At 40.0% G+C, this 21,138-nt stretch overlaps 3 protein-coding genes across 3 annotated transcripts; 2 read left to right on the top strand and 1 right to left on the bottom strand.

Moving 5' to 3' along the window:
- Positions 1-329: 329 nt before the first annotated feature.
- On the bottom strand, positions 330-13,092 carry edrf1 (erythroid differentiation regulatory factor 1). The gene is made up of 25 exons (XM_039783611.1): positions 12,598-13,092; positions 11,986-12,194; positions 10,974-11,040; positions 10,755-10,880; positions 10,486-10,610; positions 10,228-10,384; positions 9,864-9,965; positions 9,646-9,767; positions 8,992-9,103; positions 8,656-8,803; positions 8,423-8,534; positions 7,932-8,043; positions 7,301-7,573; positions 7,105-7,176; positions 6,853-7,000; positions 6,335-6,520; positions 5,454-5,654; positions 4,984-5,202; positions 4,521-4,747; positions 4,217-4,375; positions 3,761-3,910; positions 3,146-3,299; positions 2,925-3,040; positions 1,391-1,563; positions 330-1,291 (listed from the first exon to the last, which is right to left on the bottom strand). Exons 1-25 carry the CDS (start codon positions 12,694-12,696, stop codon positions 1,129-1,131), a joined length of 3,732 nt encoding a protein of 1,243 aa, XP_039639545.1. The 5' UTR covers positions 12,697-13,092; the 3' UTR covers positions 330-1,128.
- Positions 13,093-14,157: 1,065 nt separating this feature from the next.
- si:ch1073-143l10.2 (uncharacterized protein LOC565165 homolog) lies at positions 14,158-17,449 on the top strand. Its single transcript, XM_039783613.1, has 7 exons — positions 14,158-14,406; positions 14,494-14,557; positions 14,649-14,733; positions 14,969-15,042; positions 15,694-15,945; positions 16,070-16,191; positions 16,964-17,449. The coding sequence occupies exons 1-7, from the start codon at positions 14,319-14,321 to the stop codon at positions 17,035-17,037; spliced, it is 759 nt and encodes a 252-aa protein (XP_039639547.1). The 5' UTR covers positions 14,158-14,318; the 3' UTR covers positions 17,038-17,449.
- Positions 17,450-17,619: 170 nt separating this feature from the next.
- tex36 (testis expressed 36) lies at positions 17,620-19,282 on the top strand. The gene is made up of 4 exons (XM_039784238.1): positions 17,620-18,010; positions 18,110-18,250; positions 18,463-18,537; positions 18,616-19,282. Exons 1-4 carry the CDS (start codon positions 17,750-17,752, stop codon positions 18,934-18,936), a joined length of 798 nt encoding a protein of 265 aa, XP_039640172.1. The 5' UTR covers positions 17,620-17,749; the 3' UTR covers positions 18,937-19,282.
- The last annotated feature ends 1,856 nt before the right edge of the window (positions 19,283-21,138 follow it).

Here is a 21,138-nt window from a genome sequence, read left to right as displayed (position 1 = left end):
GTGCAGCCAGGACCAATGCCAGAACCCACACGGTACACTGTCATCTGACCCACTTAAAATCTTTTATGAACTTATCTACGAATGTCTTTTCAAGGTTTTGAGATCATTTAGTAAATGTTTAAATGTCAGGATAAAAAAAAACTCAAATAATAGTCCAGTATGTTAGATCATAATGTATATTTGTTATCCAAAAATATGTTTAACTAAACTAAAAGTTAATTAGATGTGTCCTATTAGCCCAAGAGTACATTAGCATTTTGTGATGCTTTAGGAGTAACATACAGTAGAATATCATGAGGGGGATGGAGCATTTACAGAAATACAGCACATAAAATTGAAAAACCTTTTTTATTTTCACGTCACAGCAAACCAAGCTGATATAAACTCACATGTATACATACATCCATGTGGACAAGAATAGCCTCTGAGTTTGCATTGAATGTTGCCAAACTATTGCACACTGTTGTTTTGGAAAGCAAATAACACTTTTGATCTTATTTTAACTTGTCAGCCTTCAGTCACACTTCAATCTATTTTATTCACAGCATTATTGGTATTGTTGAATATCAAAAATACCAATTGTATCCAGATGAATCACCACTTTTGTGAGCATGTGCTAAATCATTTCTCTCTTTTTAAGCCCCTGTGTGTAGAAGTTATACACGATTATACCATTTTGAAATCTTTCTTATGCCATAGGTTTTTGTTTGTAGAAAAATGAGGCAATCCAGGTGATGTTTGGTACATTCAACAACAAATCCTACACATAGGAGCTTCACATGTGACCCATAACTGCTTAAGCAATAAGAAAATTTAAATAATATCTTCTGAATTTACAACTCTTTTTCACATAAATGTACAATTCAAAACCCGTGATGCAAATGTTAGAAAAAGATGAAATTTGTTTTTAAAAAGGCGCAAGAGGTGAAATTAGCTTTGAAACTGTAATTCAGAGTGGGACGGTGTTGCCTGAGCATGTGCCTATTAATAATGGTGTCTATAAATCATCGTATTCTGTCACAGCATTTTTGAGAAGACAGTTGTTGAGTCTTCCAAGTCTTCCCCAGAGTGGGGCTTGGAGAAGAGTTAAGGTCTTGAGTTTCTTCCTTGCTATGGTTTTTATCATTATCATGAAGGCGTACCCGTGTCGTCACTTCCTGTTTGCGGGGTCAGCTGCTGCAGAAGCTCTATGTGGAGCTCGACACGGCTGTGGAGAGGTGCGCTTTTCTCAGCTCGCAGCAGCTTGGAGTACACATTCTTATAGGTTTTCAACAGATCCTCGTCCTTATTGCTGTAATAAACACAAACAAGTTTGTCAGGAGTGAGCATTGTGAAATGAGATACATAAATAGCTAAACAAACTGTAAAGGGTTTTCAGATCCTTGCTCACCTTGGTTTCCGTTTCATCGTCGTCATCAGTTTGATCAGCTGCAGCAGCAGGAAGGAGAAACTCGGCTCAAACACGGCAATTAACTTCATCACTTCCTGGAGGTTCAGTCCTGAGGAGGGACCAGCAGCCACATCAGGAGACTCTGCTGATTTAGCGGGGTCTGGTTCACTCAACTACAGCACAAGAGGTGAAATGAAAAGATGTTGTAGGATAAGGCGGATTTATGCTTCTGTGTCGAATCGACGGCGTACCCCCGCAGACCCCTCTGCGTCTACGCCGGACCCCACGCCGAAGCCTGATGTGCACCTCTCGAAAAATGTAACTACAAGTCGCGGCGACGCACGTCTCTCAGCCGTTGCTTGGTAGCGTTGCATTTCCCCGACTCATTTCCTGGTTCTCCTTCTCCACAAACAACATGAAATCAAGGAGAGGGTTAACTTTTCCTGCTACAGATGTCTCACCGTGGTCAGAAAGAACAGGGGAGACACTTTGTTTCTCTCACTATGACTCTAGAGTCGCTACTCGCTGCAAAGCTAATCGCCTTCACTCTAGGGCTTTGACTTTTGCCCAAAAATCATATTCGAAGTTTGTTTGTTTATTAATATTCGAATATTTATTTATAATATTTTAACCATTATATGCCTTCAGTAAGACCTATATTGGGATCAACCTTTAGTTGTATATGTTCTGTCCACCAGAGGGCAGTGTATCAGTCAATGTCAATAGGCAGACGATTTTAGAAGAAAAACACACTGCCACGACTGTCAGACCCTGGATTCAACACAAACGGTATGCTTTCGACAGGAAGTTCAGGGCTTTCACTGTAGCCTACATAAGTGGCCTGAAGTTTATACTTGTGCGCTGGTGTGTGCGTCGAGCCGGCGTGTGTGTGTAGTGTGTGTAGAGTGTGTAGAGTGACGGTGATTACCGGTAGCTTCAGAGCGAGTAGCGACTCTAGAGTCATAGTGAGAGGAACAAAGCGTCTCCCCTGTTCTTTCTGACCACGGTGAGACATCTGGAGCAGGAAAAGTTAACCCTCTCCTTGATTTCACGTTGTTTATGGAGAAGGAGAACCAGGAAATGAGTCGGGCCGTGTGACGTGCGTTGCCGCGACGTGTAGTTACAGTTTGAAATGCGTGAAAAAGCCTCGGAATCTTTATTGAAAACGTTTACAAGCAAACACATTTACAAAAAATAATGCCCATAACAGGTTTGAATATTAAGGGCTGCCTAATATTTGTTCGAATGTCATTTTTTTTTTAAATATTCGAATTATATTCAAATAACGAAGTTTGGAGTCAAAGCCCTACTTCACTTTCTCCCTCGCTCTATCACCCACTCCCCACACACACACACACACACATACACGCAAGTATAAACATCAGGCCACTTACGTTGGCTACGGCGAAAGCTCTGCGTGGAGCCTCCGCAGAACCATAAATCAGCCTTTACATCGTGTGATCCAGAAAGCAACTGAACAAAGCTTTGCAAAGATGCATGAGAGAGCATTCCCATCTCCTACTCTGAAACGTACCTCTGTCTGCTCCTCCAGCAGCTCTTTCTGAATCAGCTGGAAAGCATGGCGTGTTTCAGTCATGATCTCTACTGCTCCGGTCAGGCTCTTCAGCTTAGCCGCGTTGCTGCTCTGACCTGTGGAAACACAATATATGAAAACGTTACTCTCAAGAGGCTAATGATTCAAATGCTATTATGTTCTCTTGGCAAAACCAAACACTACCGACAGCAGTTACTCACCTGCCATGGTAAACTCAGCAAAGGCCACCCTCTCCAGGAGCGTGCGGAGCAGCTCACAGGGTGCATCTTTGAGGCTGAGAAACAAACCGACAGCCTTGCTGTAGTGAAGCTCTGCCAAGCTGCGATGCTGCTTCCTCAAGTGTTCATCCCCCACCTGTCACACAATTAGAGCCAGAAACACAGACATCCTTTAGTGTGTATTATACTGCTGTAAGTATGAAACAGACATCCCATCACCAGTGATTCTATTCTAGTGTGTGTGTGTGTGTGTGTGTGTGTGTGTGTGTGTGTGTAGTTCTTTTTTCTTTGTAGGAAATAACCATTTGTCTTTTGGCATAAACTAAAATGGTGAGCTAAGACTATGAATTATTAGCACAAAAACATATTGGAGGGTGATAGCAAAGGTGCAACTCTTATTTGTTTTTGAATTTTGCATATCATGACTTTGCTAGAGGTACCATTGTTCTGTGCATATGATACTGTCATGTAATTTGCTTTCCGGGTTGTTTGTTGTTGTTGTTTTGCTCTTATAGTATAACAGATGTTAGGAGAGAAACTTTAAGAATTTTTTTTTATATATTTTATATTATTGTATAATTTTACATGGTTTCCCACCTGGTTGCGGAAGCAGCTGTGGTACATAGAGGCCAGGCGGTGGTGGATGGTGGCAGCTCTGTACTGGTAGAGCGGCTGACGAGCCGACTCAGTCTGCAGGTCGCAGTACTTCAGGGACTTCATCATCGCCTCGGTCACCTCCCGCTCAATCTGGGAAAACGCACACAGGGATGGATGGTTTCAAGTTTGATCCCATGTCGAGGCATTACTGGTGCAAAACAACTAATCACGCACCCATATATATTCACCATGAATATATTCACCATGATTGCCTTTTGGCATCAATGATCTTAGACATTTTTTTCTCGACATTTGTAAAAAAGTGGATTTTTTGAGGACATAAAGGTTGCCACACAGCACATGGAAATATGCCGTTCAGCAAGATAATCAAAATGTGTGTACGTTTTTTTTCTTCTAAAAAACACTTAATTTAGAATATTTGTGAAACACTCCTACCTGCTCCTGGGCCTTCCTGGACAGTGGGGCGTAGTCCTGTAGCAGTGTAGCCAGGGTAAAATAGGTAGTGGACAGCTCCCAGATTACACTGTCCCACACTGCTGAATGGTTCTCTCGGCTTGCCAGAGACTTCATAGCCCGCAAGTAGTAATCTATGGCCTAGGGTAAAAAATGTATTATGAAGAGCATGCTAGTGAAGGGTTAATATGTAGTGACATATATATATATTAAAAAAAAGACAGAGATTGTTGCTTCAGTGTGAATGCTCAATGCAGAGTTTAAGACAAAGGGTTTGACATTGCACCTTGTTGTAGTAGAGGGCCTCTTCAGGTGAGAACTCCCCTCTGCTCTGGTCGGAAGACAGGGCACAGTGGGCTTGAGCACAGATTCTCATCAGCCTGCCAGTATTACACAGCAGCAAGGCTGTGTTGGTGCTGTCCCCAATGTCCCCAAAGTCCTTCATGCCTTTCTCAAAGAAGGCAAAACTCTTTTTCCACATCTCCTGCTCTACTACGGACACCGACTTCTTCACTAGAAGGTGTGTGGGAGGCCAGTTAGATACAGCAACATGGACAATGGAGCACTACATTTTTATGAATTGTTTATTGGCTGATCCAGGTGCGAAAAGATTGTTTTCTGGACATTATAATTTCCAGTGCGAAGTATCTAAATTTCAACTGACTCATGCATGTTCAAAGGAATAACTGTTATTGTACTCTTTTATGTCCACTTAGTATATTGGTTCCATCTGTTTTTATTCAACATACCTTCTTTCTCAGTCTGCATGGCTGCAGCCTGGTTCATATAGTAGACTCCCATCTCGTTGCGGATGTTTCCCAGCCTTTTGAGCACCTGAGCCAGCTGATCTGAGGCGTGATCTTTTAGAGCCTCAGAGACAAGCAGTTCATATGCTGCCTCATAGCACTTACTGCTAACAAACAGCTGGTACTCCGGGTCCATGGCCAGGTCTGCTGCCATGTTGAAGGCTAGTGGGGTAGAGAGCAGAAGCATTGACAAATGGAATGAACAATAACTGAACAGAACAACAATGGTGGGTAAAGCAAGCGCTGAAATGTTATTATGAATGATGTTGGTGGAACTGATACGGACAAGAAGACGCTGTACACCAGTTATGGATCTGGTGTTTGCAAACACCCCTAATTTCAATACATCAGGCAAGAAAGCCAAACACTGTGTGCTGTAATGATTGTATGATTGTCTGTCTTTAGTGACCGACCCTGGCAGCTGCTCTCTCTGTGCAGGCTGTGCAGGATCTCCTGGTCCTCTTTGGTCTGGTAGCTGTATTCCTCCAGGTAAGCTGCTCTGTTGTTGGCATTCTGTGCCAACATCAGCTGGATGTCCCCACACAGAGACAGGCACTGGCTGTGAAACAGCAGCACCTGCGGGTGCAGTGTACCGCTCACTGAACAATAGGCATCTGAAGGCAACGATAGAAGAAGGGGAAAGAGATATAAATGTTAAGTTATTATATTGCCTCATGAAATATCGAAGGAGCTGTTTGTAATCAGGACTATACGAGCAGTCAAATGTGAATGTTTAATGGAAGTTTTAAAACCGTTTCACTGTTGGGTACTGTTGCATAATTTGCTGTTATATTTGACATGGTATTATGCAATGGGGCAGTGTGCAATATAGAAGTTATTCACCACAGCATGAGTTAACGGGAAATGTGCAATCATTATCTAAACATTTGTGTAATTCAAGGGGGAGGCTGTGTTGTTGGGGGTTGTTTGTTCGTGTGTTATTCGTTGTTTATTGAAGCATGAGGAAATGTGTGACTATGTTGTAAGTTGGTTAACTGTATGTTTATTGTGTGTTATGCGTGATGTGTCGCCATCTTGTTCTCTCGAGTGCCCAAGACAAATTTCTCCTATGGGAGACAATAAAGGCTTATCTTATCTTATCTTATCTCTTCAGACTCAATCAGATGTAAGGACCTAAAGTTTTTTTAAACACAAAATGTAGGCTGGTATAAATTACAAAACTACAAATTTTCAGCAACTTATGAACAAAAAACATGAAAATACTGAAAATCCATAACTATCATAACAACATTTCCAATTGTTTCTGGTGTATTACAGAGTTAAATAAACTTACCGTAACACTGCAGCGATAGCTTGATGTAGCGCAGGGCTCGGCCGTACTTCAGCAAGTTAGTGGCAGCATCAGACAGGACGTAGTAGGCCTTGGAGGCTTTGAGGAAGAGCTGCAGCTTCATGCGGTGCTGCCACGAGCCGGGGATCATCCCTGAGCGTGTCGGGTGGTCTGCCTGCAACAGCCTCGCTGGTGACACACACACACACACACACACACACACACACACACACACACACACACACACACACACACACACACACACACACACACACACACACACACACACACACACACACACACACACACACACACACACACACACACACACACACACACACACGTTGGAAGACCAGGAGAAAGACAGGGTTGAGAGATGAAGAATGTCCTGGCAGTCATTTAGCAACAGTGTGTGTACTTGCAACTAAATAGATTTGACCCACCGTGTAATGCCATATGCTTACCAATTTCCTGTTTTATTATGCAGTATCATATCTTTGAAGTAAGGACTGTAGACTGACCTCTTTCAAGAAGAAGAGAGATGCCTTGCTCAGCAGCGCAGGCCCCGATTGCACTTCTGTCCTCATATTTAAGAGGAATGGGTGTATTAGGGTCTGCAGCTGGGAGATCACTCTCCCTCTTGATGGTGCCATCCACTGCCTTCAGCCCCTTTGTAGTGTATTACAGCGATTATTAACCCAGCAGAGGACACATCACATTATTAGCATTGTATGCACACTAAATAAAAAACTAAATATCACGCAGAGACTCACCTTTAGCACGTAGCTCAGGACGTGTCTGCATCTCTCCTCCTTGTCTTGAGAAACAGGGAACGCACTGCTCGGCTGCAGGAATCACAAAAGGGAAGAGTATGCCTTGGTGTTTACATACAACATGTTTATCTGTATATTCCACACTCTTCCCTTAGGTCTTAGGTGTAGAGAGAAAAGACTTTAGAGAGTCACTCACTCTGATCTGGTGAGTGGATTTGTATTTCTCGGGGACCGACAGCTCCCAAACAGAGCGGATCACAGCCACAGCTTTACTATCATCATGTGGGCTGCAGCAAGAGCTGTAGGAGCCGTTCTCGTCACTGTCCTCCGTCAGCTCCTCCTCCTCCCTGTCCTCGTCGCTGTAGCTGTCCTCTGAGCCGCCGCCCCGAGGGGACTCCCCTCCATCTTCTCCTGGGGGCTCGTCGAGCTGGAACAGCTCTGACAGCATGTAGTGGGCGGAGGCGATGATCTGTACAGACAGGGACAGGAGATGGAGGAGATCACGACTGGAGCCAGGTTTCTATCTATGGCATTCTCAGATTTGTCAAGTGGTTTCACTTTTTACTTTCCCGCTGTCTAAATATGTATTCAAAATACTGCTCTCATCTAATCAGGACGCGTGATGACTAAAGAAGGACTCTGCATGTGAGTTTTCTACCCATCTAACATTTAACCTGGCAGCTCATCCTTTAATTAAATATAGGGTCTGGGTTTGAAACCGGTCCAGGACTTTTCTTGCACATCATCTCCTCCACCGAGTCTGTCCTACTTCCATCAAACTGTAACTCTGAAATAAGGGTGGAATTTCTTTTTAGATTCAAGCTTACCTGGGGGTGCCTTTCCTGATCCAGAAGTCTGACGCAGTTTAAAAGCAGAGTTCTGATTGTGCCATAGTGCTTTCGGTTTTGCCTTGCCTTCAGCATCAAGTTGCTGGCAACTCTGCACCACAAAACAAAAAATAGACAGAACTCATTACAGTTTGCACACTTGCATTGTTAATTGGGTCTGTTTTTAAGGCATAACTGACTGAATATTTTATATAAACAAGGCTGAGTGTAATTTAATCTCTTACTATTTAAATGATTAGAAATGTTGTTAACTTATCTGACTACAATTTATAGATTTGGACAGCTTAACCTTATACTGTAAGCTAATAAAAATACACATAGGTAAAATATTGAATACATTTGCCATGACATGTCAAAAGCTCTTTTTGAATATGAAGTCTTTTCAGCCCTGGAATCTAATCCTTCAAACTTATTGACTTTCTCAGTTTTGCACAAATCCTGACGCACAAAGTCGCTATCCTGGGACTTACCTGTATAGTAACACAGCCACAGGAAGAGTGAAGGGATTCTGACATTTCTCTTCTTCCGCCTCCTCACACAGAGTAGTAAGATCATAAAGCTTCACAATGTCACTCCCACTCGCTGTGGATTCAAGAAATAACATTAAAAAAAAAAACACACAAAATAGACAAGTGCATAGCACGCACAGAACAGTACAGACTTAATACAAAGACTTAACACTTCCTGTTCACTTATATCCCACCTTTGAAAAGCCAGTAGGTGTGACCCTCTTTGGTGCAGTTGGACTTGAGGAAGGAGAGGATATTTTGGGCGATGTCTTTCACCACCCTCGTGGAGAAAGTCGAGTTCTCCAAATGAGGGATTTCCTCTGTCTTTATCATCTCATATTTCTGCAAAAACAATGTTGACATTTATTACCACTTTTTCAAAAGGCTGAAAATCAGTGATGTTAAAAACAATGTTACTGCCATTAAAAGACTAACATAACATCACAACATCTGTGAACATCAACTATGGCAATCATCAAACGGATAATAATAATACTTAATACTTAGTAATAATAAAATACTGGACAAACCTGAACGATGCCATTGACGTGAAAGCACATGACAAGCTCTGGGACATTACACATCAGATTGTCGAGCCAGTAGTCAATACCTGTCAGAATGTTGATTGGTTTATTGTTGTCCCTGATAAACACAGTAAAACAGTTACAGGTTAGATGTTAGATTAATGCCTGGTGCACACCAGAGGATTTTTCAAATCTTAACCGATTTAAAAAAAAAAAAAAAACGTGAGAGACAACAGACCTAACGACAGATTTAAATTTTTTTTAATAATTTAATCATAAGAATGCAGACACCAGACAATTTGGTCAAGACGCAGCACCACACACTAAACTGAAAGAATCTAATCTGACAGAAACTGCCGTGATTGAACATTACTTTAGAAAACAAACAAACGTAAAGGCAGACTGTCCTCGTCAGATGGTTGTCCAAAATGACATTACTGGTTCACCTTCTGAGGTCAGATAAACTAATTTAAAAACTGTGCCACTATGTGTATAGGTTCATTTGCATTATCTTGCTGATACAGACATCTAACAGAAGGCCCCAACAGAAGGTAACACAAATAAAATACAATTAAAATGACATCATAACATTAGCATTTTCCCTCTGAATGAGTTTTAATTGCAGATCCTTAATGAGAGCATAAGGTTTAAAATTCCAACCTGAGTCTCAGACTGACGGCAGGATAGCGACCACCTCCGAAAATAGGCATGTTGGACCCAACCAACATGTGGATATCCTCAAATGTCCACATAATGTTCCGCACAAAGTCGTTTCTTAAACCCTGTCAAACAAGTGACATCAAAGAGTATGCAGACATTAGACGTAAGCTACCAGCTGTAGTAACATACAACTAAGGAAGGGTAAGAGGTTGTATTACCTGACTGTTCTCCCCTTCGTTGAAGAGCATAGGGAGGTTTTGCTCTTTGTGTACCGACGTCACCTGGCCCAGAGCAAACTTGCTGTCCATAGAAACACTTTCCTGCACATTTAAGAGTAGCTATACTGTCAGTGCAAACCAAAACCCTCACGCACATAAGCTTAGCAGTCACCCAAGAGCCAATCTGATAAAAAAAAAACTTATTTATACCCATATACATTTATTCTGGATAAATAATGAACGTTTTGAATGGCTATGGCACACAGCATTGACTCCTAATCAAGAAGAAATTCACCTAATTTCAAAGTAACACTTCCCCATTGGAGACTCATAAAAAAACTGTCCAACAGCTAAGATGCTGTACCTGCTTGGGAGCATCTGATTCTTCTGTATCAGACGCTGTGCTGGTGAAAGCGGTGGGCCATGAAGAACTGAACTCCTCTCCTTCATTCTCCTCCTCCTCCTCCTCCCTTTCATTTGGGTTGTTTGGTACAGGCTCTGCAGCCCCATCACCATTTATACTGGAGGAAACACAGCAGTTGTTATCAAATAAGACTGGAAAAGATGCACCTAACTCCCATAATAAACCCATCCCATAATTTGAGTAACGCCAAGCACTCACCTGTAGTAGAGAAACTTGGACAAGATTGCTTTCTGATACCAGTGCTCTTTACTCTTCTTTTTCCTCTGCCACTTCTGATCTATTAGCCGCTGATAAAACTCTTTTAGCCAGGTCCAATCTCCTGTCTACAACACACACATAACAGGGAGGATACAATCACTTAAACCAAAAACTTAAAAGATACAGTCATAGTATTTATGTCGTATCTATGTCATAATATCTATATCTAACTTTGACTTGAAAAAGTCTGGAATAAGTCCCTGCTGTACCTGAGAGGATCGCATGAAGAGCTCCTGAATGTCCAGCTCATCCAAAAGCAACGTTCTCCCAACGCGGTGAACGGCCATACTGACGTGGGACTTGCTGTAGGGAATTTTCAAAAGCTTCTTGATGTTCTAAATGTGACAGAAAACAAAGTTAACATCAGCTGTATGTGCATGTTTCAGAAACTAAGAAAGATATGTAAGCTTTGCAACAGCTTCACGAACCTCAGAGTCTGATACCACGTCGACATCATCCCCGATGCAATCAATGAATTCATAAGCCATCCCAAAACTACAAAGAATGAAAAGAAACTCAATCACTACAGAGGGTTTGTGAATGGTGATATGGAGTAGGGTCAGACTATCAATCAATGTTTCACATGAAATTGTACGAGGTACAATTCCAGTAAAATGTTACCCTATAACTTGTGCATGATTCATCATGTACTAATTAATGACTTAAGACATTTGCTGATGAATCATGAGCCGTTATTTATCCACTGACAAACCCAGGCAAGAAGTTATCCACTGCTTCTGTATTATGTATACTTCTGTTTCAAATATAGTTTTGTAACATCAATGACAAAAGGGCAGAATTCATTACAGAAGTCCATTATGCGCCTAAGATGGATAAACCAGTGAGTACTAATCAGTCTTTATGAGTGCAATCAGAGCAACAACAGAGGCCATCTGCCCAGCAGGTTTCCGCAGTTAAGCAGAGCATAGAGTATGATGCTTTTTAGCCTCTAATACAAACTAAAGAGTTGCATCTTCTATCTCAGCAAAACATATTCACAAGATCTTAAACTGGCATCACACACTGTCATTTATCCCACACAAACAATAACAGATAAGTGTGTTTCAAATCATTTCAAACATTACTCAATGCATGATCATTTACAGTCTCATCTTAAAATACTAACCTACCAAGAAGTATTTATAATATTTAGTTTACCCTTCCTAACATAAATAAATGGGGTGGACAAATACCTCTCAGTATAATGCAATACCATTCAACAGCATCACAATCTCTAAAATTGCTATTTGGTTGAATTAAAGCATATCTGAAACTATTTTAACACTGCTCTGCAATAAATATGATGACTATATGTTCAGTTTTTGTTGCATTAGACTCACTTATTAAGCAAAAACTACATTTTTCCACAGAGACCGGCACAGTTTCATAATAGGACAATAAACATCAGTTGAAGTAAAAGTATTTCTCATGACGTTATACCTAGAAAAAGGCTTGCTCTTGCTGCTGGATCCTAATACAGTGGTGCCAGCACTGCCCAGCTGGGGGTTTTCTCTGAGCCAGTTGGCAGGAGGCAGCTTCAGGTCTGTCTGCTCCTGCAGCAGGGCATAGCTGGTAGGAGGCGGGGCGGCAGAGTACTTGACAACGGCACGGCTCTTTATTTCACTGTTGCCTGCGCATACTGCAGAGTCCTTCAGGATAACAAAGTAAAACATCATATATTAAGTTACTATCATCATCAACTTTTTATTCCAGACTCAAGGTCCATTCAAAAGACACAGACATGACATAACATACCTTAAAAAGAAATAGAAACATATACAAAGAAATAAAAACCAGAAGAAAGAACAATACTACATTTCTATAAAAGACACTTCCATAGTGATGATTGGTATGGCACTAAACCTAGGATTTACTAATAGCATAACAATGCTATTTTGGGAGACGTTCAGGCGACAAATGAATTTGTAGATGAGACTCCTCAACAATGCCTGGAAGGTGCTGACCGTTGCATTACAGAACAGGACTCACTGATTGATGGTGGAGTTGGCTTCAGAGTCTTCTACATAAAACCTTTCTAGTCTAGATACTTACATGTTTGCTGCTCTCTCCTGTGCAGGTAGGGCCACTGACTTCTTCCTTTGCATTATCCAGGGGGATCCCAGGCTCTCTGTCCCCAGCTGATGCGCTCATACTGGACACACGACAGATCAACCCAGCCAACACTGGCAACTTTTTTGTTTTAACAATGAGACAACCTATCCATGGCCTGGACAAAACATCTATGCATTGGCTAGATAACGAGCGAGATACGTCAATTATTTCAATAAAGTTGTTTCTAGTTTGCTAGCTTGACAGGCTAGCTCCGCGAAAGAGTAACGCTGACTCAATAAGTTGTAACAAATAAGCGTAGTTACACAACAAGGTTGTTAAATTAAAGCCAAATGAAACTCACACGAGAGGCTGCTGTTACTTTGTTAACCTTAGTAATGTTTAGCCCTTACTTAACTAGCTAGGTCAATAAGCCTGAAGCTTATTCTCCTTCCAACAGCAGCCAGTCACTCTGTTGTTGTCAGAGCACACGTTCATGCGAGAAGAAACAACTTCCGGTTTCACGGTAAGACAAACTCCAAAAATCAATCTTTTTCTTATTTCGACAATAGGAATTACTCCGAATAAAAAAAAGCATTAACAGTTTGTAACGTATATATTATCTCATATCACGGAACATATTTCAGTTACCGTAAATTATTGAGAAAAATGAATGAACCGGAAGTACTTCCAGAGCCTCTTTCTAGAAAAGTTGAGCACGTTCCACATTCTATTTTATTTTATTCAGAAATGTACTCACTTGCCTTAACTGTTTAGTTTAATATGTTGTGTTTATGTTAATAAGTTCTATATTACAGCCAAATGGTATAAATAAAAACGATTGTGCTATTTCTGCTCTGTTGTTCTGGGGCTTATTAATTTACAGAGTTTTATTATTTGGAAAATTGTATAAATTAAATCAAATGATTTAGTAGTGCCTACCTACAGATTTAATTAATTGAAATTAATTGAATTGAAATGAATTTGATGTAATGTTCTATGTCATATTATATGATATCATATATTACACAATGATATTACATAATAATTTATTTAATGTAATAGGCTATGTATTACATTATAACAATTTATATTATATTATATTACATTACATTCAGTGGTGTGTCTTTCATTCAGGTAGAGTATGTAAAAATACTCTTTAATCTGCTTTCATGGTTGTACTCACATTTTCTCTAGTGAAACATTAGCTGCATAAAGTAAAGAATAAAAATACTCTCTATAGGTGGCAGAGTGTTCTTCGTTATAAAGTTTTTGTTGTTTTGTATACATACAAATCATACAAAGTATTAAGATTTAATAAAATCTTAAGTTACAAAGTCAGTAGCCTGGTATATTTCAAATACATTTGTTGGAGTGCTAAAGTAAAGTGCAGCTACCTCAACATTGTTCAATTACTGTATTTGAGTAATGTAGGACCTACTTTGAGTTAGGCTACTTTCCACATATAGTCTATTATATCATATTATATTAGGCCCATACGATAAATGATAGGCTATGGCAAGGGGCAGGATCATGTCAGAAGTTATAGGCCAAATGCAGAGCTCAGCTGACTGACTGAACAGGGAGGAGCCGTGAAACTTTGCTTCAGGCAGTTCATTCCTGTGCTGACGGCTACGTTTTAATAATAATTTCGTCTTCGACAAACATCAAGTGGGAGCGGAAGGACATTTTGGGGGCAGTGTGAAAAAATAGTTTTTGTTACAATGGGAAGCTGGAAGAATCACGCGCGAGCTCGACTACAACACAGAGACCAAACTGAGAAACTCCCATTTGTTGGCGTCTTCACAAGCTGTAAGATTAATATTTTTTCTAAAGCAGCCTAAATTGTAGTGATGATGTTCTCACTGTCTTAGCCTGAGGATATCTGTTTTCTTTTAGTGTCTCAGCTGGAGGAACGTTTTGAAATTCGCAAACAAATTTTGGATGATGTTCAGTATAAGAGGTCAGAAATGTGGAATTTCACTAGCCTTTCTGATGCCCAATTCTTTTTTTTCTTTTCTTTTTTAAATCTGTACACTGCTTTTTGTTTTCAGTTTAGAACGAGGCGGACTTGAAGTTGGGGAAAACACCAGACTTCTTCAACTCCAACTGAGAGAGAGTGAACACCTGAAAGAAAAGGTGGGTTAAATAAGGAGAACCCCAGTGATAAACGTCATATTATCAGCCCCCGACTATAGCACAGGAAAGACATTTCAGCTATCAATCTATACTATGCTATAGGCAGGAGCAGTTTGCACAAATATTTGTTAAATGCTAAACCACAGGCATGCAGCTGATGATCAGAAAATACATAAATACTTTAGGTGTAAAAGTATCATTACATAATTTCATCCTTTGTTTTTTGTCTCCCCAGCTGTCTCAGACTGTCTCCGACCTGACCACTGTTCTGTATCTGAAAGAGGCTGAACTGCAGTACTGGCAGTCACGGTAATTTCAAGTTTTAACTACAGCCATCACAGTCTACTCCCTGCTTTCTCTTAACAAAACTGAGGATCCTATAATCCGAAGAGACAAATGAACACTGTGCTAGGCCTATTGGTTGTTTGGTCACATTAAGGCACTGTATGAAAGTTGTTGGGGATTTATTATTTAGCAGCTCTTTTCTCAAAACATTGCTATTTTCTTTTCAATTATAGTGCCTTGAGAAATGATAGGGAGAGTACTGCAGTTTTCTATAAGATTCAACCTCCCTTCCCAACCCAATCATTTTCATTCAGTCCCTTATATTACATCCACCTATTAAACATTGTGGGACAAGTTGAAGAAATGCTGAATTCCCAGTAGATTTTGTGATCTAGCAAAAAAGAAAACCTTCCCATAATCACTATGTATGTTACAAAGTAAATAAAAATATGATTATTTTGGGCCTATTGAAGGAACGACAGGACTTTATAAAGTGACACACCCATGGTGCAGCTGTATTTCACCTTGATAAAGAAGCAGAAATCCAGTTTATGCCACATGTCGTTCTTCACTAGCAGATAAACTTGTGACCTACAATCCAACATCTAAATGTTTGAAGTAACAGTGCCACAAGGTGATCAAAAGTACAGTAAATTATTTACTTGGCTCTTTCAGTGTGTCCCACTACCATCAAGAGGCACTTACTCTGGCTAAAGGGAGTAACACCCTGAAGGCGACGCTTACAGAATTTGAGTTCACCATAGAGTGTCAATCCAAAGAGTTGACAGCCCTTCGTACAGAGCAGAAAGGACTAAATGAGGCGTTGGCACAGGCCTGGAGAGAGAAAGAAGAACTTGTGCAACGATGGATGGAGGAGAAGAGGGGGGATGCAGACAGGTTAAATAAGTACAATGACACACAGGAAAGGTAAGAGGGTGTGATCTCTGTGTGACTTTAAAAGCTCAAATATAAGAATTTACTCCCTCTGACTGATAACATAACCACAGTTTTGGAGATTTTCAGTTGTTGCCTGATTACTGCTTTTCACCAGGTGGCAACGTTTGGCCAAACAGCTAAAGAAGCACCTCCATAGGGAGATGAGAAAAGAGTATGTTCCCATAGTGACGAGCTCTCGGAGTAGTGAAACAGAAGCGCCTACATCAGTCATTCTGAGTAAGCATCAGCGTTCTCTTTAAAATATTAATGCATAATGTAGTGGGTGCAAACAAATGGCTGCCTCTTCATTTGAAACCATTATTTCACCTCAGTGCTGCACACACACAAACCCTCGTAGGAACCAAGAGCCTTCATCAAGAGCATCCTTATGACCTTTTTAATTAAGGAGGTCTAGTTGATGAGCTCTAGACAATGCTATGGCGATAAAGAAAGCAATGATAAGGGCCCATTTAGCCTTCATCAAATAACTCATTGAGCTTGTAGGGAATAATACCATTAAGTGCCTCATATTGACACAGTATACTCACATTCAAGTACCTTAAGTTTATCGTGACGTTTATATTGGTACTGGACCTGGACACAGACTATAAAACCCTGTCACTTCAAGAGGCGGCCATTTTTATGCATCTTGTGTGCTTCAACCTGATTGTCAGGATCAGGCCTGTAGCTACCTTTTTGATGTCAGGACACATTGATGTTGTCATGTCTTTGGTATTTTCTCTGAGAATTTGACAGTTGCCACCCTGGAGAGGAGGGTACTGTTAGTTCTACAATTAGAAACTTAGACATGGTTGTTTTACAGGTGGATTTACAGGCGGATTCCAGTATGTTTAGACTTGATATACTTACATTTTATACAAATATAATAAATAAAGAACTAGGGTTGGATATCAATGTGGGTGCCTACACAATTGCTTACTTAGAAGAATATGGACCCTGGATGGTAACCTAAAACAACAACTTTTTTGTTTTGCTCATTTGTTGTCAGGGATCAATAATACAACAGATATGCACCAGGGACAATCAAACCACAGCCATGTCTCAGCGGTGGCAAAAGTCTAATTTCCCATGGGATCCTGGAGACGACAGATCTCAGCATGAGGATTAGGTCATTTCCCCATTTCTCCATTCTACATTTACCTGTAGTTGGAAAAAAAAATTAGTCATACGTATATGTACATGTATGTGACGCCAGAACGATGACCAAGGAGTGTTTGTATTTTTGTTTAATTTACCTACTTAAAAAATCCTTCTAGTTTCACCATTTGAGTGGATAAACCATTGAAACAACCTCTGCTCATCTAGTTCACATAATTTAAATCACAGGAGCGGGTGTTGTACAGTCAGGGCTTGGTATTTAGTGACGATGTGTCTATTTTAACTTTTAACTATTTTTTATTTGCAAAGAAAATCATGTAAATGTTTTACTTCCTAGGTCAAAAAGTGTATTTGAAAATAATTGATTAAAGTTTACTTTTATTACTTATTTTAAAATTAACTGAATAATTAACATTTCTTACTAAAATGAAGGGGAAAAAATCTATCCCAGATAAATATGTTATTGTGTATTGTTGTTTTCCTAAATCCAGTGTTGTGTAAAATAAAGCCACATATGTTATCCATCAGAGAAACCTTTCCTTTGTCCTTAGTTGCTGAATTGTAGAGTTCCTCAACAAAGACGGTCTGTCTAGTTTCTCCACATTTTAAAAGAAGACAGGATAATTCCACATACATTTAATTACTTAATTGGCTATAATTTAATATTCCACAAAACATGCTTTTTTTTGTATTCTCTTTTACGACCAGAATTCCAGTTCCACATCTCCATGGCAAATTGAGATCACATTTCAGTTTGTGCATGCAGCAGCATGTTTCCATAGTCACCAGTGTGTTTGCATTAGTTGTTAAGTTAAACAGTGTGTGTGTGTGTGTGTGTGGGGGTGTATTTTTGAAACTGCTCAGTGGACTCTCAAACTGTGTTAAAATGGTAAAAGGTGGAAAGCGATATTCTTCAATGAGCAATGATGGCAAATGGGTAAGAAATTCTTCATTTCAACACATATAATCAGATCATTACAAATCACAACATTCAAACCTGGCTGTGTAATTAGCCTTCCTTTCATTTTATTCTCAGTTTGCTCATCCAGTTTCACCAGAAAATGAAACGAGGAGTCGTGAGGGTTGTACAAGCACTGGGATCATGCTGACTAAGGTTAAATCGTTGTTGCCTCAGGCTTTGAACTTGGAGCGCTATCCTAAATGGAAAACTCAGCAGGTGTGTATGCACAGTAGATAATAAAGTGTATGGCATAACTGTTCTTTTTTTTCACAGTAGCCTACAGTCATGGCCCAGGGCTTTAAAATTGTTCATTGCACTGCCTATCCAAAGCACTTTAGCCTCCTCATTTATCCCAATTCCACTGTATTCAGTTGTATAGACTATAACCTGTCCTCTCAATATGAGTGTCTTCATGAGTTTCTTTACAGAAATCCAGAGAATATCCATTCTCAGACCACGACAACAAGCACGCCTTAAAAGACAACATATCTGTCTTCACTCGTGTGAGTATAACGAAAAATTCAGGCCATTATGAAATGTAAGAAAGGAAACCATATATTTTCCATGTTGGTATACTTCAGGGTGTAGGACGCAGAAAGTGTCTTGATGATCACAGACAGCACAACTCCCATTTCTGCCTGTGCAAAGATGGAGCTTACAGCAGCCCTGAAGAGACCGGGGGGAACATCACGGTCCAGCAGACTGACTTGACGGTGAAGCAGGCTGTAAATGTTCCAACCAGCACCAGGCGGTTTCCCCGCAACCACAAGCAGAAGTCGGCAGAGGCAGCTTTTGCGCAGGCAGGAGAGCAAGTCATGTGGTTCGGACGACACAACTCCGACCTCTCAGAGACCCTGCAAGTGCTGGCAGCTACTAACTGCTCAGCACAATCCAAGTTCTAAGATACATACTGTACATACATACATTGAGGGGACAGCATAGAGGGGGCCAGGGGAACTTTCTAGGCGGGGTCCAGCTGTCAAATAAAAAAACGGAATTATAAACATCAGATTTTCTTGTTTCAAGAGCTCTAAGGTATTTTGAAAGCTGTATTGCAGACAAGACAAATAGGAAAGCTTACAAACGTAAAGTTTTATTCCACCCATCCCAATTAGACTGGAAAGTAAATAGTTAATCATTTTGATGTACTAACAATATTAATGCATCTTATCATATTCCTGACTATATTTAAGTACACTTGACAAAGCTATTTTGAGACATCAAGTTGTATTTGATTATATTTAAATGTTCTTTTTTACGCACAGAATTTATACATACTTGAAATAAATATAAAATCTGTTTACTGAAATAACTCTTTCATGTATGTTTAAGGTCCCATGACATGGTGCTCTTTGGATGCTTTTATATAGACCTTAGTGGTCCCCTAATACTGTATCTGAAGTCTCTTTCCCGAAATTCAGCCTTGGTGCAGAATTACAGCCACTATAGCCAGTTCCACAATGAGCTTTCCTTAGTATGTGCCATTTCTGTGTCTGTAGCTATTGAGGAGGAGAGTGGGAGTGGCAAGGTGGAGGGTGGGGGTGTGGCCTTGACCAACTGCCACTTTGCTCGTTTGAAAGCCATGATGTCTCTCTCTCATGGGTGGGCCAAATTCTCTGGGCGGGCAAAGCAGAGAAAAGGGGAGGTAACCTTCCAAGATTCCAGATCGGCCCATCAGAGCTTTCATTTTCTCAAAGGCAGAGCAGGATACCCAGGGCTCGGTTTACACCTATCACCATTTCTGGCCACTGGGGGACCATAGGCAGGCTGGGGGAACTCATATTAATGTTAAAAAACCTCAAAGTGAAATTTTCATGCTTTAACATATTTGAAGGTGCAATCCAGTAATTTGGCATAACACATTTATTAAATTGGGGGATTTACAAAAAACAGATTAAAAAAGTGATAAAAAATGAAGCAGCAGAGGCCGAGATATCCTGACTTTCTGTCACTAGTGTGGGTTGAGCTCCAAAAATACTTACATTTCTCATAATGCAACTTAATAGCGTCTTTTGTTAGACCTTTCCTGTCTGGTAACTCCATGTCCAAAATTAATAACACAGCCTTCTGTTGAAAAATTTAACCCTCAAACTAAATCTGAGATGACCCCAATGACATAGTCTTCGAAAACTTCAAAATTATATATATATATATATATATATATATATATATATATATATATATATATATATAGACTTTCACACCTGTGAAGTGAAAACCATTTTAGGTGACTATCTCATGAAGCTCAGTGAGAGAACACCAAGGGTTTGCAGTGCTATCAAAAAAGCAAAGGGTGGCTACTTTGAGGAATCTAAAATATAAGACATGTTTTCAGTTATTTCACACTTTTTTGTTAAGTACATAATTCCATATGTGTTCATTCATAGTTTTGATGCCTTCAGTGAGAATCTACAATGTAAATAGTCATGAAAATAAAGAAAACGCATTGAATGAGAAGGCGTGTCCAAACTTTTGGCCTGTACTGTATATATATATATATATATATATAGTAAAAGTATATTAATAGTTGTCCTAAAAGGATTCCATTATACACAAAGTACATAACTAAAAGACTAGCATTAGTGCAAAATAGGTAACTTGAATACACTTAATTATTACTTAAAGAGCGATCCACCGAATTAGCATTGCACTTGTATAAAATTATCAGAGTCACAATAAACAATTAAAAAAATCTGAATTGATGCAGCAAAACCAGAGATATCATCTTTTTTATTCCACAATTTCTTTCTTATTTATTAAAACCTGGTGTCAACATTACCCGCAATGCAGCTCGACTACGTCAGCTCAGTCAGAGATTTGGGTGAGTCGTGCTAGTATAGCAGCTAATGCAACCTGGAGCTGCTAGCCTCAAGCACACTTCTTATTTAACCCCACACCCCCAGATTTCTTTGTTTCATGTTTAGTACATGCTAATCATGAGTGCATATGGAAGCACACTTAGTACTAAGTACTTAGTACTGCTTAGTATACTAACTAGTATAATTTAGTCATTCATTTACATGGTTCACCTACATGGAACTTTTCTTAAGCAAGAAAATAGAAGCATGATTTCATTTATATCAGGGGCCACTGTAGAGCCATGT

This window comes from Perca fluviatilis, chromosome 19 (genome assembly GCF_010015445.1).
Source record: "Perca fluviatilis chromosome 19, GENO_Pfluv_1.0, whole genome shotgun sequence".
Taxonomy (NCBI): Eukaryota; Metazoa; Chordata; class Actinopteri; order Perciformes; family Percidae; genus Perca; species Perca fluviatilis.
This window is presented reverse-complemented; position numbering and strand designations above follow the sequence as displayed.

Excerpts from the sequence above, each read along its gene's own strand:
- edrf1 (XM_039783611.1), bottom strand. The coding sequence starts at position 12,696 with ATGAGCGCATCAGCTGGGGACAGAGAGCCTGGGATCCCCCTGGATAAT. Across the intron at positions 9,104-9,645 it reads GCCGTCAGTCTGAGACTCAG|GGACAACAATAAACCAATCA; the intron begins GTTGGAATTTTA and ends TGTGTTTATCAG. Across the intron at positions 6,521-6,852 it reads CTCTCTTCTTCTTGAAAGAG|CGAGGCTGTTGCAGGCAGAC; the intron begins GTCAGTCTACAG and ends GTGTGTCACCAG.
- si:ch1073-143l10.2 (XM_039783613.1), top strand. The coding sequence starts at position 14,319 with ATGGGAAGCTGGAAGAATCACGCGCGAGCTCGACTACAACACAGAGAC. Across the intron at positions 14,407-14,493 it reads TGTTGGCGTCTTCACAAGCT|TGTCTCAGCTGGAGGAACGT; the intron begins GTAAGATTAATA and ends GTTTTCTTTTAG. Across the intron at positions 15,946-16,069 it reads TACAATGACACACAGGAAAG|GTGGCAACGTTTGGCCAAAC; the intron begins GTAAGAGGGTGT and ends GCTTTTCACCAG.
- tex36 (XM_039784238.1), top strand. The coding sequence starts at position 17,750 with ATGCTTTTTTTTGTATTCTCTTTTACGACCAGAATTCCAGTTCCACAT. Across the intron at positions 18,251-18,462 it reads CTAAATGGAAAACTCAGCAG|AAATCCAGAGAATATCCATT; the intron begins GTGTGTATGCAC and ends GTTTCTTTACAG. Across the intron at positions 18,538-18,615 it reads ACATATCTGTCTTCACTCGT|GGTGTAGGACGCAGAAAGTG; the intron begins GTGAGTATAACG and ends GGTATACTTCAG.